Source organism: Trypanosoma brucei, chromosome 7 (assembly GCF_000210295.1).
Source record: "Trypanosoma brucei gambiense DAL972 chromosome 7, complete sequence".
Taxonomy (NCBI): domain Eukaryota; phylum Euglenozoa; class Kinetoplastea; order Trypanosomatida; family Trypanosomatidae; genus Trypanosoma; species Trypanosoma brucei.
The window spans coordinates 1,171,494-1,187,130 of NC_026740.1; the positions used below are offsets into that span (position 1 = coordinate 1,171,494).

The window sequence follows — 15,637 nt, forward strand, 5'->3', positions numbered from 1 at the left end:
CGGTTTCAGTATTGAATGATGTTTTTTTCTTTTTTTTTTCCCCTTCTCTCGCTATTTCGTGTCAATGTTACCTATCTCGCTAGGCTCTTTAACCGAGACGCGTCACCGGCTCATTTTCGCAGCAGACAAAAAATTTGTTGACGAACCCTAGCGGAGGAGGGTGAAGATCAGCTCACAAAAGAAAACAAAGGAAGAGTAAGTAGCAACAAAGGAGAAAGGCGGGTGCAGGGAGGTAAAAAAACTGAAACCGTCCAATAAAGACAGATAAATTTTAAGGAAGCATACAGGCAACAACATACATTCTCCCCTAAGAAAAATTTAGGTGTTTTTTGTTGTTTTTTATTTTTTTCCTTCTATTGTTAAGTGATTTGCCGAAGATGTTGATGAACTTCGGGGGCTCCTACGATGCCTACATAAATAACTTCCAAGGTACCTTTCTTGCGGAGTGGATGTTGGATCATCCATCGGTTCCTTACATCGCAGGCGTCATGTATCTTATTCTTGTACTCTACGTACCGAAAAGCATTATGGCGAGTCAACCGCCCCTCAATCTTAGGGCCGCCAACATCGTGTGGAATCTGTTTCTGACATTATTTTCAATGTGCGGCGCGTATTACACCGTTCCGTACCTCGTGAAAGCGTTCATGAATCCTGAAATTGTCATGGTAGCCTCGGGGATAAAATTAGACGCAAACACCTCACCAATAATCACACATAGTGGTTTCTATACCACCACGTGCGCTTTGGCTGATAGCTTTTACTTCAACGGTGATGTGGGTTTCTGGGTTGCACTTTTTGCCCTGTCGAAGATCCCTGAAATGATTGACACGACCTTTCTTGTCTTCCAAAAGAAGCCGGTTATTTTTCTACACTGGTACCATCACCTCACTGTGATGCTTTTCTGTTGGTTTGCCTACGTGCAGAAAATTTCAAGCGGTCTGTGGTTTGCCTCCATGAACTATTCTGTCCACTCCATCATGTACTTGTACTACTTTGTATGTGCCTGCGGTCACCGTCGCCTCGTCCGTCCATTCGCTCCGATAATTACATTTGTGCAAATATTTCAGATGGTGGTGGGTACGATTGTTGTGTGTTACACGTACACTGTAAAGCATGTGTTGGGAAGGAGCTGCACAGTAACAGACTTCTCTCTTCATACTGGTTTGGTAATGTATGTGAGTTACCTGCTTCTTTTTTCGCAGCTCTTCTACCGCAGCTATCTCAGTCCGAGGGATAAGGCCAGTATTCCACACGTAGCAGCGGAAATGAAGAAAAAAGAGTAAATGAAAGAATGGGGAGTTTAGTGGAGGATGGGGAAGAGCACGCACGCGTGTCTGCTCACGTGCTTATGTGTTTTGACAATGTTGAAGGTAAAAAGAAAAAAAGGAAAATGAGAAGAGTGATGGGTGGTGTTCGTCGCAGGCATGATCTGTGGCGTGTCCCTGCACTTGGTTCGATTTCTTGCATTGGTTTCATTTCCTTTTCTCTTTTTTTGTTCATAAAAAAATGCACACGCACGCAGTCGCACGCTCAGCTGTTCGCTTCGGTTGCTTGCTACTCCCCTACCATATTGTTTTTTTTGTGTGTATTTTGCAGTTGTAACTTCCACCTTCCCTTACTTTCACTTTAGGATGAACCAAAAAATAAAGGAAACGAAAATAAAAACGAAAAAAGGAACATATATATATATATATATATATATATGCTAAATGTCATACGAGTTATTTAGCGCATACACACAAAGAGGTGTGTGTGTGTATTGGTAGGGCAATAATGCATCACCGTATCCCTCAAGCAATTCTACTCTGTTGACTCCATTCCTCCTCTCCTATCTTTTTTTTTACCCTTGTTTATTTTTCTCTTTTGAGGGACCGAACAAAAAAATATACGACAGTCATTTCTGAATAAGCAGCATTGTGGCAACGTATATTTTTTGTGTTCTTTTTTGTCCCCTTTAGCTCCCCTATTTTTCCACAGGGACACTTTGTTTCCTTCCTCCTTCGCACATACGGTAAACATACATACATACATACACATGTACACACAAACACATATTATATATATATATATATATATAATATGAGTGTGTGCCGTTGTGCGTGTGAAGGTTCGCTCACAGATATCCCTCAAACGTTAAACTCCCGTATTAAACGGTGGAAGAAAACAATATAAAAAAAGGGAAGGGAGTCCAACCGCGTAATATTGGGCGTAATAAATGTAGTGTGGCCAATCTTTCGTTTGTTTCAGTTCTTGTCACAAAATTAGTCTCTCTCCTTTCTTCTTCCTTCTTCACCTACTCTTGCGGATATATACATGTGCGTACAAATGCACGCGGGTATATATGAATATTTGTTTGAGTCGTTCTCGTATTGAAAAGGTTACGACAGCAAACGATACTTTTTAACAGAAAATAAATACGCTGAACGACTCGATTTGTTAGTGAGGGTTGAGTGCATACAAATATACAAAAGTAGGTAAAAATATATTTAAATATATATATATATATATATATCAACTCACAGAGCCTTTCTGGTGAGAAGGAAGCGTATTCGGTTGACAGAAATTAAACGAATAGTGGCGTAAGTGCGACGAGATGTTTCCATACGTCACAGACTATAGCGGTTTTGCCATCAGGAAATGGATGATTGATAATGTGGATGTTGCCGGCTTCCTTTGCCTCTTGTATCTTGGGCTTGTGTGGAAGGGACCAGGCGTCGTGAAGAGCCTCAGAGAAAAGAATTTAATCAATGCAACACTTCTTCAGGGCGTTTTTATTATGTGGAATCTCTTTTTGTCCACCTTTTCCGTCATCGGAATGATCGTCGTTGTTCCCGCCGCTATTGCACACATCAGCAACAAGGGACTTGTTCCCGCTCTTTGCGAGAGGGATGTAAACATGATTTACGACTCTCCCGTTGGTTTCTGGGTTGGTGTGTTTGCGTTGTCAAAAATACCGGAATTGTTTGACACGGTTCTTCTTGTTTTGCAGGGGAAACAACCTCCGTTCCTTCATTGGTATCACCACACCACCGTGTTAATCTTCTCTTGGCAAAGCTACTGCGAGGGAAGTAGTACCATATTTGTCTTTGTTGCCATGAACCTGACGGTACATGCCGTCATGTACTTTTACTTCGCCATGTGTGCCAGTGGACTCAAGGCGATTATGCGAACCATTGCTCCGGTTATTACAATTATGCAAATTTTGCAGATGATAGTTGGCAGCGCTGTAACAATGTACTCCGCGTATGTACTTTACAATCCTCAACCTGATGGGCCACAGACTTGCAATGTGACAAAAGCAAGCGCTCGGATGGGAGTGGTGATGTATTTGAGTTATTTGTACCTCTTCGCTGCGCTGTTTGTTGAGTCATACCTGAAACCAAAAAAGAGGACCGAAAAGTCGAAATGAAGTACGGGACGGTAAAGAAAACAACAACGGGGTAATTTTTTTTGTTTTTTCTTGTTTGTTTGTTGTAGAAACGTGGGTAACCGGGGAGGGGGGGATGAGGGGGGAGAAACGCCACTGGCACGGGACTAATGAACTAACGCCTTTTTATTTATTTATTACCCTCTTCCTTTTTGTTTTTGGGAATGGAGGGGAAGAAGAAAACCATAACGCGATGCGTCGCAGCGTTTCGGTATGCGAGGAAGAGAGAGGGGAAAAACAAAAAGGAGCAGACAATTTTGAATAGCAGGGATGAGGGAAGAAAAAACAGTTTGGCACGTTCGACTGTTTTAATACTCGCTATTGAAACGAAAAAAAAAAAAAAGAAAAGAAAAGACAAACAAGCGCGCAAGTAAAATTAAGACCCAAACTGAGCAGGACGGAGCAAAATTTTCCAAAACAAAAAATTACCTTGTGAGGAATCACAACTGATATGCGAGCAATCGGAAGGGAAAAGCAAAAGGAAAATTTGTGCGTGAAGGAGGGCATAACAATGAAGTAAATGCCAAGAAAGAAAGGAAAAGGAAAAAGAACAAAGTAGATACATACAATACAATACAAAAAAAAAAGTAGGAAAACAGATGGCTTGAATGTATTATTTCTTCTGATGCGTTATTTTCCCCCTCTCCATGGTCCCCGTTTATGTCCTCTCAACTTACCGCTACCACGAGCCCAATAATTTATAAACAAAGCTCGTGGCATATGTGTATGTGTATGTGTATATGTGCGTATGTATGTATGCATGCATAATTATTTTTGCATTCATATGGACGCATATAAACGCATATACACATGTTTCTTTTTTTTTTTGTTTCGCCTTCTAAATCCCCCCCCAAAGTGGGGAGAGTAGTGGTTTTATTTCGTTTCGTTTTAGTTTTTTATCATTTTTTTTAAATATAATAATTTCATATTTATCTCGTAATTATTTTATTTTTCGTAGTTGTTCCGTTTGTTTCCTCATTTATTCACAACCAATCACTCTCTTCGTCATATTTTTGGTTGCTTTTGACGGCTACTTTACTATAATCATTATTATTATTATCATTATTGTTCCTTCTTTTTCTTTTTTGTGTTATTATTTCAAAAAAATTGTAATAAAATAAACATTCACGCTACTTCGTGGTTGTTCACTCATGAGAATGTTCTCATGAATATCGCAGCGGATTTGTTTGTCTATTAATTTTTTTTTTCACCTTTTTAATTTCTCTCCTCATTTCTCTCTACACTCAATCACCTTATATTCCACTACTTTAGCCGTTTAGTGAAATCATATGACTAAATAAGCGCATTGACGTGAGCGTGAGCTGAAAGTGCTTTGTATATATAAAAAAAAAAGAAGAAAAAAAGGCGCGGTTTTAAAAAAAAAAATAGATAAATAAAATAATTCATCTGTCGATGAGAAATGGGAAATGTTTTCTGCCGTGGGGAGCTGATGCCGACGCCAATGGAAAACAGCCGGTTGACTCCGTCTAAACACTTAATCGTGGTTATTTTTATTATTTTTTTTGTAACTTTAATTGCAACTTGAGGCTGTTGGAGTTACTGGTGCATAATGAAGTGATACACGAAGGAGAGACGGATTACATTCTTCTTATCTGTAATGTCTTATGGGTGGTTTTGGGGGGGGAGAGGGATAATACTGTAAAAGGAAAGCATAGGTGACGCACATTTTTGCGCCGTTGGTGTTGTTGTTCTTGTTGAGTGTAAAAGTAAAATTATTTTCCAGAAATGGGGTGCTGCTGTGGGTTGTCGTGACAAACACTTCCTAACTTAATTATGATAATGCCAAACACTAGCAGGGATTGTGGAAGTTACAATCGGAAGGCCGATTCGTGTTCAACTCGACGAATATTATGTAAATGTGTTGTTCACCGTGTTTAACCTTCTTCGTTTCTCCCTTCAGTACACTCATTTGTTGTTTTCTGTGTCCGTTTTTTTTTCCTGTTTTGTTTGCCTCCTTCAACCTGGACGTGTGCGCGCCCACTCACATACACGATACTGAAGAAAAGGCATACAAAAGGAGTAAAAAAAAATAAATAAAAGAAGTAAGGGAAAGTAAAGGAAAAAAAAAGAGGTAGCGTGTGCATAGAGTTCGACTGCGTCAAGAAAACCGGAATATAATACATCCTTAAGCACGACAAATGTTTTTTACTCCTCCACAACTTCAGAAGCTTGAGCAGGACTGGAATGGGCTCGCAGTGCGTGATTGGATGATTGCCAATGTGGATGTTGTGTTGTACATCTCTTTCCTCTACCTTGGATTCGTATTTATTGGCCCAAAATTGTTCGCTAAGCTTGTTGGCACAAACCCGGCCGCTGCTGCTGCTGCTGGAGCCCGAAGCGCTGACGGCACCGGCTCTCCAATCGTTCGCCGGTCGATGGTTGTGTGGAATTTGGCGCTTTCAATTTTCTCCATCTTCGGCACAAGCACTGTGACGCCTGTACTTCTGCGTAACCTTGCCAATAAGGGGTTCTACGGTGCCACCTGTGACTTCAAGGAAACGGAATTTTACACAACAAATGTTGGATTCTGGATGGGTATTTTCGCTCTTTCAAAGATACCGGAGCTTGTTGACACGATATTCCTCGTGTTGCAGGGCAAACAGGAGTTGCCTTTCCTTCATTGGTATCACCATGTGACAGTTCTGTTGTTCTCATGGCACACGTACTGCGTAGGGAGTAGCGCATACATTTGGGTGGCCGCTATGAATTACTCCGTACATTCCGTCATGTACCTTTACTTCGCCCTTGCAGCATTAGGATACAAACGCGTAGTCCGCCCACTTGCGCCGTACATCACAATTATACAGATACTACAAATGGTTGTGGGTTGTTATGTGACTATTTTTGCACTTCAGGAGTTGCATGGGGAGGGGGGTCGTGGATGTGGTGTGTCGCCAGCGAACATGCGCATTCAATTGGTGATGTACGCCAGTTATTTGTACCTCTTCTCGAAGATGTTTGTGGCGTCGTACATTCGACCCCCCAAGCGCCCGACTGTTGGCGGTCCCTCCTCAACAGCCGGCGTCAGCAACGGTTCTGTCGATAAGAAAGTTAAATAATGATCTGTTGACTGAGCGGCAGATACATACAACACTCTCATGTACACGCGCCATGAGAAACTTTCATTTAGTGAAGTTGTTTTGCATGTTCGTATTAAACTGTCGCCCCCCCTTTTTTTTACTTCTCTTTTCTTCTTTTTGTTTTTGTTTTTGTTTTTCTTGTTGTTTTATGTTTAAATACTTTTATGGTTTGAGGGTAATAACAAAACGGAAAAGAAAAACAGAGTGGATTGCTGTGGTATCGTTGCACACATCCTTTTCTTATTATTGTCTCACTTTTCTCATCTCCCTTCCTTTCTTTCTTTTTTTTTTTACCGGTGTGCACCAGTAGCCACGGCGGGAAAGGGGGGAAGGAATGAGAAATGAATCAAAGAGGAAAAGAAATAAACAACAATAATGAAAAAAAAAAGATTCTTTTATATTAATCCGTATGACCTTTGAATAACGAAACGGAGAGGTTAGCGGTGAGTTATCTCAAGCAGAACCGTGTGACGCATGACAGGCGTAACACATGCGGTACGACGCGTCTCTTCAGTCACCACACGATGAGGACTGAAGGATTGTTGAAGGCAATGTTGTGCTGTTGGCCTCTTGTTTTTTTTGTTTTGTTTTGTTTTTTTCGTGGGAATTGTTGGGCACAGGACGCGTTTTCCTCTTCTTTTTTTCTTCCTTCTTTTTTTTTTTACTTTCTCTTCTGTTTTATCTTATCACTTTACGTGTTGTTAAACATTTTTTTTTTGTTGTTGTTGTTCTTTTCCCTTACAACTTATGTTTCGCTAGTATGAAAGGAAAATGAATTTAAAATTATAAGGGAAGAAAAATGGTGGAGTTTCGCCGTTGCTGTTGTTGTTGGTATTTTTATTTCTGACATAATTGTGTGGCTTTTGCTTTTCGTTCATTTGGCATACAGCTACCAGTGACACTACAAAATAGGCGGAGAAGGGAAAGAAAACAGAGCAGGAAAAAGAAAAAAAACCGCGAAAGAGAAGGGAAGAAATAGGAGGAAACAAGATGAAACGAAACGAAACGAAAACAGAGGGGATTGTTGTTTTTGTTTTTGTTTGTTTTTGTCTTTGGTTTTGGTTTTGGTTTCTGATATTGGAAAAGATTGAGACAACATCGCTGGTGTTAGGCTGCAAAGTACTCACATTTTTCCTTTTTATTTTATTTTATTCTTTTTCAATATTTATACCTCGTTTCAGTGCCTCTCTCCTTCATTTTGTTCCTCCCATACGGTGTGGAAAGTTTATTTATTTATGTGGAGGGGGGAGGGGACGTGACGGGGTTCGTAAATTGTGTTCGTTTATTTTATCTACTCACTCGACTCCATGCTTCTTTTTTTTTTTTCCTCTCCATTTTTTTTGTTTTTTTTATGTTTTTGTGCCATGTTTCACGAATTGTAACGTATTTATAGTTCCTCCGTATTATTGACACATCACAGTGAGTTGCGTTCCTCCTAAAAAAAAAAAAGTATACGCACACACGCACACAGGTATAAATATATTTACATATTTTATTTTGTTTATAGATATACAATGAGTCAGTTTGGTCAACTTGTGTGCTTCAAGTGCCGCAAGATATTAAGTTATCCCTTAGGAGCCGTAAGTTGCCGTTGCCGCAACTGCAACACCATCAATCCTGCACAAAACCTCCACATCACCTGCGGCTGTTGCTTTCGGCATATTTTGGTACCCATCAACACACTCACATTTTTATGCCCCTGTTGTGCCACAATAACGGATATACCGCAATCACTTCTTCCATTAGTGGAAGGTCCAGTAAGTGTTGGTACAGAAACGGATCGTGTAGTCAAGACGATTTATGTCACATACCCCGGGAAAGCAAAACCAAAGGATAAAAATCGAAAGGGAATGAAACATGATGATGATGATGATGATGATGATGATAGGGAAAGTGAAGAAGAGGGTTGCAGTTCTGGTGGTGGTGGTAATATTGTGATGGGCGGAAAGGCAACGGCAACTGGAAGGGAAGGAGGAGGTTGTAAAACAGGACCTCTGGATGGTGATGATGATGATTATGATGAGCAACTTGTCGGTGATGGCCAGCGGAGCGTATCAAACCGACATGAGGGATCGAATGTTATTATGGTAGTAGGAACACGGATATTATAGATATTTCATCTGCAATGTGTTACGCGGAAGAAAGCAACCTCGAATGTGTACCCGAGCACTTATGGCGCAGCTGTGCTGTTTTATTGCTACGACCTTACCAGCGCTTTAACTGGTGGACAGGGGAAAGGGAATCTTGTGGAATGTGTATAATCCTCATATGCGGCTTCGCAACATAACTTTCCGCAATTTGCTTTCGCGTCTTCTTGTCTCTCTTTTTTTTTTTTTGTCTTTTGCATTCTTTGCTTCCTAACCCTTTGGAGGAACTTCCTTGCGTGTGAGTGTTCCTTTTTTTTATTATTATTGTTGTTGCTGTGATATGTTGCGTTGCGTGTATTCATGTAACTCAGATCGAATCTCAAGAAAAAAAAAAGAAAGAAAAAAAGCAATAATAACTTGAAAATAATGTGAATGCATTTGAATATATTAGGAAATTTAAAGGTTCTTACTTTTTCTTTTCAGAGGCGGCCGATCTCGCTTGAATTCCCATCTTTTTATTTCATGCATTTCACCGTAAACAAAAGGAAGGAACAGAGGATATGGGCGAATAGGATTGGTACTCTTGTGTGCATAAACGCACACGTGTCATTGAAATCATTACTGTTCGAATCAGAGTGAGACAAGTTGTCAATTCGTGATGAATGTGGATGACTGTGCAAACGAGGGAGACGGGAAAGTGTGCGGGAGGATGCAGTTAATGTGGTTAAAGCTTAAAGCGTAAAAGAACCACACACGCACAAAAAAAAAAAGAATAACGGAGAAAGAAAAGCGAAGCTCATTCCTCATTTTTTTTTTCACGGCGTTGTTTATTGTTACGACAGCTGGTGATGTTTGCCTCCCTCTTTATTCAAAGAATAAATAAATAAAGGAGGAGAGAAACGAGAGGGTTAAAGCTGTGCCATTTGATTGCGCTGCACATACGGTGATTCCTGCTTTTCATACGTACGGTTTTGGAGCAATGGGATGGAGGGATTGGAGGATTTCATTGGAACGACTATAAAGTGCCAACTTGCCCCAAACATGAGGGAAACCATAAAGAAGGTGGAGGCATGGAGTTGCAAATATTAGTGAGGGTTCGTCAAACATATTGGTTTCACTTAAAACAGCATTTTCACCCATTCATTTATGGGAATATAATCCGCATTTACGGTTCTCACCCCCTTTTTTCCTTCTTCTTCTTCTTCTGCTCCCTCCTTTTGACAACTGGGTCGAGTAGCGGCGTGCTGTTGCCTTGTCTGCGGGGCAACGTGCTTTGGAAAAGGATTAAAATTGAATATTGTTTTTGAGAAACATGTGGTTTACATCGCTTGCCCGTTCCCGCTGCGGTGGACCCACGTGGCGGCTGTTTTCTGCCACTCCGGTTGTTTCGGGTTGCGCGGGTGAGTTTCATTCAATCGCGCTATACGCCCCAGTTCGCAACGAGTTTAAGGCATCTCCAGACTGCGCCGCTAGTGGTTTTAAGGCGCATTCGTCAAGTGCGGGCTCATCCTCCTCCTCCTCCTCCTCCTCATGCTTCACTTCTGCAGCAGAGGAAGAGAAGATGTCCACTCCGTCGAGCGGTGCAAAGGTACGTGCACTTCAGCTGCATAACCTGCCACGATCGTGGATGTATGAAGAAATTGTAGAATTTCTTCACCAAGTTGCTGAGCACGCGGGTATTGAACAGCCGTCTTATCACCCCACGGCGTCGTGTAACAGCGATGGAAATGAGGAAAGTGACTCGGCAGTGCCCCACGTGACATCCCCTTTCGTGGCCAGGTTACACATACCGTTCGGACGGCGAACGGGGATCGTTTATGGGACACCTACCATTCTTATAACGTCTGATTCTCTTGCGGATTATCTCTTGCGCGATCTCACCTTCGACCCTGATGACTATAGGAGTCGCATTTACTTCACAGAAACTAAAGCCGACAGGTGGTATAACGGTGTGGGTGGTTTGTCTGCTGTGAGTGAGGAGGCCGCGGTGGTGGCTGAGCAACAACAGGCACTTTCGACGTTGGAGCTTGATCGTTATCTCTTGGCTCCTGACCTTTTGTACGATATGGCAAAGATGCGGCAGCGGCGCCTCGTCACACGGCGGTCGAAATTGCTGCTGCATACGTTTGCGGATGATGAGAGTGACATGAAGGATACTCATGATGTTGAGGGTTGTGACGCTTCTGCTGGGGGAAATGCCGTATTTGGCGAGCGAACTGAAGAGCAGAATGAGGAGGAGGAGGAGGATAGGACGAGGAAAGGGGGAGGGAAAGCGCCAACCCTCAAATGTGCCGGGGAATACAAAGATTTGGGTCGCGGATCGATGCATAGCGTTCCTCTTCCAGCACCGTATGTTCGTGGTCGCCGTGGTGCATAACCACATGACTTTTTCCCCCAATGAAATAAAGGACTATTCATATGGGAGGTGCTCTTGCCAGGAGAAAGCGGACTCCCCCTGGTAGAATGATGTTATCGCTATGATTATCATTATTATTATTTCTTTTTCTACATAGCGTTTTAGTTGTTTTCCCCATCTTGCGACTCTGGGAGGGGTCCCTCATGTTTTTGCGCGAGCGGAGGTGAGGTGAAGTTTCACTTATTAAGGACTCTATTTTGGCTGCTTTAGGTGCTCGTGTCGTTTGCTTGTGGAACGACGATTGTTCCCCTCTCCCTTTGTGGAAGTGGGCGGATGATCAGTGTAGTGTGGCAAGAAAAGAGTTTTTTCTTCCTTTTTTTTTCATCAGGGGTTGGCAAAAACCCTCCCTAGACCAGTAGGGTGATTTAGCTGTGTTTCTTACTCTCTACCATTGTTACCGAGGCTGTGATTTTTCAAGTGCAACAACTTTGGTGAAAAGAGCGAACCTCCTTACCTATTGTATGTGTAGTTCACTGGATGGCCCACTGTTCTCCTCTTTTCCTTCTTGTTTTTATTTGACCTTGTATTACACGGAGAGTTTCTGCCCCTCTCCATTGGGATCTGCGGGCGGTATTCTCTCATATGTTAAGAAGCACTGCTGCGTGCCTCGGTGGCCAGAGGAAGTGGTGGAAAGAAGGCCGGCCGGATTTTGGTCGAGCAGCGGCCCGCCGCATGCAGTTGGAGCGGCGGCGACTGGAGGCGAGTACCCATCCACCACCTGTTGATCCCACGGCTCAGCAGGCTTGTGTTTTGTACCGGCGTCTATTGAAGGCCGGCCACCAGCAACTTTTGGTTACGGACAAAAGTTACTACGCGCGAAAGGTGCGACATGAGTTTGAGGTGACGGCCCGACAAACGAGTGCGCGTGTGAGAGGTATTATGTATGAGCGTGGGCAGTGGTTGGTGGAGAATAAACTCGGTGGTATTGTCTGAGCGGGACGGGGCGGGTGTGACCGCATCTGTGACGAAGCGGTTGGGGTGGGAAAGTTCGGGATTGGCTAACCTCAGGGAGGTGCTACCCAAAGGAAGTGTGTGTGTGTGTGTGTGTGTCTGTTGTTGTTTCTACTCCTCTACCTTTGTGTACCCAGTTGTTGCTTTGGCGACGCAACGGGTGACGGCAGTTATTTACGCACCCGTTTCTTTTTGTTTGTTTTTCATTTTTCTTTTCTTGCGTAAATATCTTGAAACTCAATGAAGGTAGGATTCATGGTTGGGAAGACGTATCTTCGGTATGTTGTGGGCCCACAGGGTGGTGCTGTCGCGAGCAATGGTTCCCTTTCATGTTACAGCAGTATCACGCGTCCGTCGTATGCCAAATCAACGGGAGTGGCGAAGACAACTTACAGTGAACGCAATAACCGAAATCAGGGGAGGGATAAGTCCTCAACCGCGGCTTCTGCTGTGATTTTCACTGCAAGTCTGGAGGCTGTGCGGGTGTACTCTCTGCGCAGCGGTGTGCTTCAACATACGTTAATACCTAGGGAAGGAAAAATGCCGTTGGAAGTTACCGCCCTCCGTGTTGTACCACTGGATATGGTCGGAACATCAACAGCGTCGTCAACGCCACTGAATACCCTCAATCAAATTGAGCAAGAAGGATGGATGCTGTTGGTCGGATACCACAACGGGCACGTGGCAGTTTTTTCGTGTGGTCCGACATCGAATTACGGGGAACCAGTTTGCCGTTTCTACGCCCTCGGTCACAAGATAGATACATCAGTTCTATCCGTTGCCATAGACTCGCAGCGCGCTTGCCTTTGTAGCGGGGGACAAGATACCGATCTTACCGTGTGGGATGTTGTGACTCAAGAGCCCTCTTTTCGGTTGCGTGGGCATCGGGGAGGTATTGTCGGTGTGGAGTTCGTACCACAACGACGCCCAAGAGGCCGTTTAGTAGTTGTCACGGGCTCATCGGATGGTCTGATTAAAGTGTGGGAACTATCCATACGTCAGTGCTTGCAGACAATTGTCGCATCGGATACACAAGTGTCGTCTATACTAATTGATGCTACCGGTAGTCGGCTGTACTGTGGCCTCCGCGAAAGTCAACTGAAGGTGTTCAATACGGAAGAGCTCACTGCATCAAGTGAAATGGACAAGGAATTGGGTGCCGTCACAGAGCACGGAGGTGTTCCGCGCAAACACCAGAAGCCAATAACTTCTTTTTCCTTTTCATATGACGGCAACTTTCTCTTGGCGTGCACAAGCAAAACTGTGGAAATCTTTCGTATTCTGTCCCGCGACGATGTGCGACGGAAGGTTGCGCGGAAACGTAAGCGTCGGGAGGCAAAGAATAGCGGTAATGCCCCATTGAACGATGTGGCAGAGGATGATGGAGACGAGCCCAACGCCCCGGGTGATGAGGATAGAATTGAGGAGAAGTTGCCACCGACGAGAATAACCACTGATGGCAAAAGTGAGGCTAATGACGCGGGTAGCAAAAGCACGCATTCTGCCCACGCTACAGCCATGGAAGAGATGGCCTTGTTACGCACTTTCTTTCTTGACGAGAAGGTGCGTAGTGCTTGTTTCGTTCCTCCTTTCCCAGGCATAAGCGGTGGCAGAGGTAGTGGTAGTCCTGGCCAGCTCCACATCGCTGTAACGTTTAACAACAATACAGTGCGCACATTCACTACTGCGCTGACATGCGGCGACCCCCCAGCTGCTGCTATGTGGTCGCTCGAGAACCTTTCGATGCGCCATACGATGGATTACAGCGGACACCAGTCTGACATTCGCTCGTTGCAGTTTGTCGACGACGACACGGCGTTGCTTTCGTTAAGCTCTGAAAAGCTGATGATGTGGAACATCTCCACGAAAGACCCGGAAGAGGATCACAGAAACGAGCACGATTTCTATGATGCCGTAGAGGCAAATGTGAAGCGGGGTGATAAAACAGGGTCGCTCACATGTACATCTCAGGTCGCGCTTGACGATGCCGTTGCTGTTGCCGCCATCGCCTCAAACCTGTGCTGTGTAGGGCGTAAAGATGGGTCCGTATTGTTGGTTGACCTTCCCGCGGCGGAAACAGTGTTCACAGACACTGCAGTGCATGTTGGTGGTGTGCGGCATGTTACTCCACTCCCCGATAAAAGTGGTTTCGTTTCTGTTGGTGCTGACCGTCGCATGATCGTTTGGACTCTTGCTATGGTGAAGGTTGGCTCCGATGCCGCCTCTTCTGGTTCTGGCTCTCAAGCAGCGTCTCACCGCCATAAAAACTCATCCCCCGATACTCCAGAACCAACCGATGAAAACGGGAATGGAGAGACCGATACAAAGAATATGTCACTTCAGTTACTGCAAAGCGCACAACTCGAGTTAACGGAGAGTCCTTTGTTCGCTGCGTGTAGTGCCGACGGGCGGTTCCTCGCGGTCGGGTTACAAAACACAAACATTCAGCTGTTCTTTGCTGACACAATGAAGCCGTACCTTTCCCTCTACGGTCATAAACTTCCACCTACCGCGGCAACGTTCAGCACTGACGGTACTCTCATTGCCTCTTGTGGCATGGACAAAGCTCTGCGACTGTGGGGGACGGACTTTGGTGATTGCCATCGTTCTATTCATGCTCACGATGACTACGTGACGGACGTTGCTTTTTTGCGGGATACTCACCAACTTTTAACTGTTTCACTTGACGGTACACTCAAACATTGGGACGGTGATAACTGGATAATGATCCAAATGTTCCGTCAGCACCAACGGGGTGTGTGGGCGGTTGCGGCGACGGCAAATAGCACATGTGTTGCGACAGCGGGAGTTGACAAATGCATTCGCTGTTTCTTACGCACCTCTGACATTGTCTTCCCAGCGGAGGAAGAAGAACGGTTAGCTCAGGAGGCGATGGATGAGGAGGCAGCAAAGCGAGCAGCGATGCAGAGTTTAAATGGCATCCAACACCAGCAGGAAGTGGGTGTGGCGGGTCATGCGACTACGGCAACTGCCGCTGCCGCGGAAAAGATAATGGAAGCGCTCGATTTGGTGTCAGTGGAGCTACAACGACGGAAGAACGACTCGGATAGTGCTCCCCCAAACCCGCTTCTGGTGAACAAAACCGTCTGGGAATATCTCTGGTCCATCATAGAAAGTGTGCGACCCAGTGACTTGCGTCACGCGCTGTCCAACCTCACGAGCACACATGTTGATGCCTTGCTGGACTACGTCGAGCAGATGCTGAAGGAACGGGCCGTGCTTAACTATGAGACCGCTGCGAGAATTCTGCTCGCTTTGGTTGGCACACCGGCTTCGGTGGCAACAACTCACATCGCTCGCGTAGCCGTTGCAGGTGAAGTGTCCGAGGCGCGTGGGGCACGCCGTCTAGCCGCCCTCCGCCGAATGATTGCTGAAGGCCTCGATCAATCAGCAACGCGCATGGACTATAACGTTTCCGGCTTGCAGTTTGTTCGTAAGATACTCGAAGACAGCGAGAAGGCTCGCTTCTTCGACGTGAGCAAAGTCCAGGGGTACAAACAAAGGTATCACAGTCGTGTCCTCCATGAAGAGCAAAGAGGTGAGAAGCATTAACCCAACCGCTGGGGAGAAGAGCAATAATGAAGGTAACACATCCCAGCAATGTATCGCTGGTAATAAATCAGTCATGTGGTGG

At 44.6% G+C, this 15,637-nt stretch overlaps 10 protein-coding genes across 10 annotated transcripts; all 10 read left to right on the top strand.

Annotated features, from left to right (window-relative positions):
- Nucleotides 1-377: 377 nt before the first annotated feature.
- TbgDal_VII4670 (fatty acid elongase, putative) lies at nucleotides 378-1,283 on the top strand (the record flags this gene model as incomplete). The annotated part of the gene is made up of 1 exon (XM_011776526.1): nucleotides 378-1,283. The coding sequence occupies one exon, from the start codon at nucleotides 378-380 to the stop codon at nucleotides 1,281-1,283; it is 906 nt and encodes a 301-aa protein (XP_011774828.1).
- Nucleotides 1,284-1,291: 8 nt separating this feature from the next.
- TbgDal_VII4675 (hypothetical protein, unlikely) lies at nucleotides 1,292-1,630 on the top strand (the record flags this gene model as incomplete). The annotated part of the gene is made up of 1 exon (XM_011776527.1): nucleotides 1,292-1,630. One exon carries the CDS (start codon nucleotides 1,292-1,294, stop codon nucleotides 1,628-1,630), a length of 339 nt encoding a protein of 112 aa, XP_011774829.1.
- Nucleotides 1,631-2,593: 963 nt separating this feature from the next.
- On the top strand, nucleotides 2,594-3,409 carry TbgDal_VII4680 (fatty acid elongase, putative; the record flags this gene model as incomplete). Its single annotated transcript, XM_011776528.1, has 1 exon — nucleotides 2,594-3,409. The coding sequence occupies one exon, from the start codon at nucleotides 2,594-2,596 to the stop codon at nucleotides 3,407-3,409; it is 816 nt and encodes a 271-aa protein (XP_011774830.1).
- A 2,177-nt stretch (nucleotides 3,410-5,586) lies between these two features.
- Nucleotides 5,587-6,507, top strand: TbgDal_VII4690 (fatty acid elongase, putative; the record flags this gene model as incomplete). The annotated part of the gene is made up of 1 exon (XM_011776529.1): nucleotides 5,587-6,507. One exon carries the CDS (start codon nucleotides 5,587-5,589, stop codon nucleotides 6,505-6,507), a length of 921 nt encoding a protein of 306 aa, XP_011774831.1.
- A 52-nt stretch (nucleotides 6,508-6,559) lies between these two features.
- Nucleotides 6,560-6,838, top strand: TbgDal_VII4700 (hypothetical protein, unlikely; the record flags this gene model as incomplete). Its single annotated transcript, XM_011776530.1, has 1 exon — nucleotides 6,560-6,838. One exon carries the CDS (start codon nucleotides 6,560-6,562, stop codon nucleotides 6,836-6,838), a length of 279 nt encoding a protein of 92 aa, XP_011774832.1.
- A 680-nt stretch (nucleotides 6,839-7,518) lies between these two features.
- TbgDal_VII4710 (hypothetical protein, unlikely) lies at nucleotides 7,519-7,938 on the top strand (the record flags this gene model as incomplete). The annotated part of the gene is made up of 1 exon (XM_011776531.1): nucleotides 7,519-7,938. One exon carries the CDS (start codon nucleotides 7,519-7,521, stop codon nucleotides 7,936-7,938), a length of 420 nt encoding a protein of 139 aa, XP_011774833.1.
- Nucleotides 7,939-8,042: 104 nt separating this feature from the next.
- Nucleotides 8,043-8,639, top strand: TbgDal_VII4720 (hypothetical protein, conserved; the record flags this gene model as incomplete). The annotated part of the gene is made up of 1 exon (XM_011776532.1): nucleotides 8,043-8,639. One exon carries the CDS (start codon nucleotides 8,043-8,045, stop codon nucleotides 8,637-8,639), a length of 597 nt encoding a protein of 198 aa, XP_011774834.1.
- Nucleotides 8,640-9,927: 1,288 nt separating this feature from the next.
- TbgDal_VII4730 (hypothetical protein, conserved) lies at nucleotides 9,928-10,992 on the top strand (the record flags this gene model as incomplete). The annotated part of the gene is made up of 1 exon (XM_011776533.1): nucleotides 9,928-10,992. One exon carries the CDS (start codon nucleotides 9,928-9,930, stop codon nucleotides 10,990-10,992), a length of 1,065 nt encoding a protein of 354 aa, XP_011774835.1.
- A 621-nt stretch (nucleotides 10,993-11,613) lies between these two features.
- On the top strand, nucleotides 11,614-11,964 carry TbgDal_VII4740 (hypothetical protein, conserved; the record flags this gene model as incomplete). The annotated part of the gene is made up of 1 exon (XM_011776534.1): nucleotides 11,614-11,964. One exon carries the CDS (start codon nucleotides 11,614-11,616, stop codon nucleotides 11,962-11,964), a length of 351 nt encoding a protein of 116 aa, XP_011774836.1.
- Nucleotides 11,965-12,222: 258 nt separating this feature from the next.
- TbgDal_VII4750 (hypothetical protein, conserved) lies at nucleotides 12,223-15,555 on the top strand (the record flags this gene model as incomplete). The annotated part of the gene is made up of 1 exon (XM_011776535.1): nucleotides 12,223-15,555. One exon carries the CDS (start codon nucleotides 12,223-12,225, stop codon nucleotides 15,553-15,555), a length of 3,333 nt encoding a protein of 1,110 aa, XP_011774837.1.
- Between the last annotated feature and the right edge of the window lie 82 nt (nucleotides 15,556-15,637).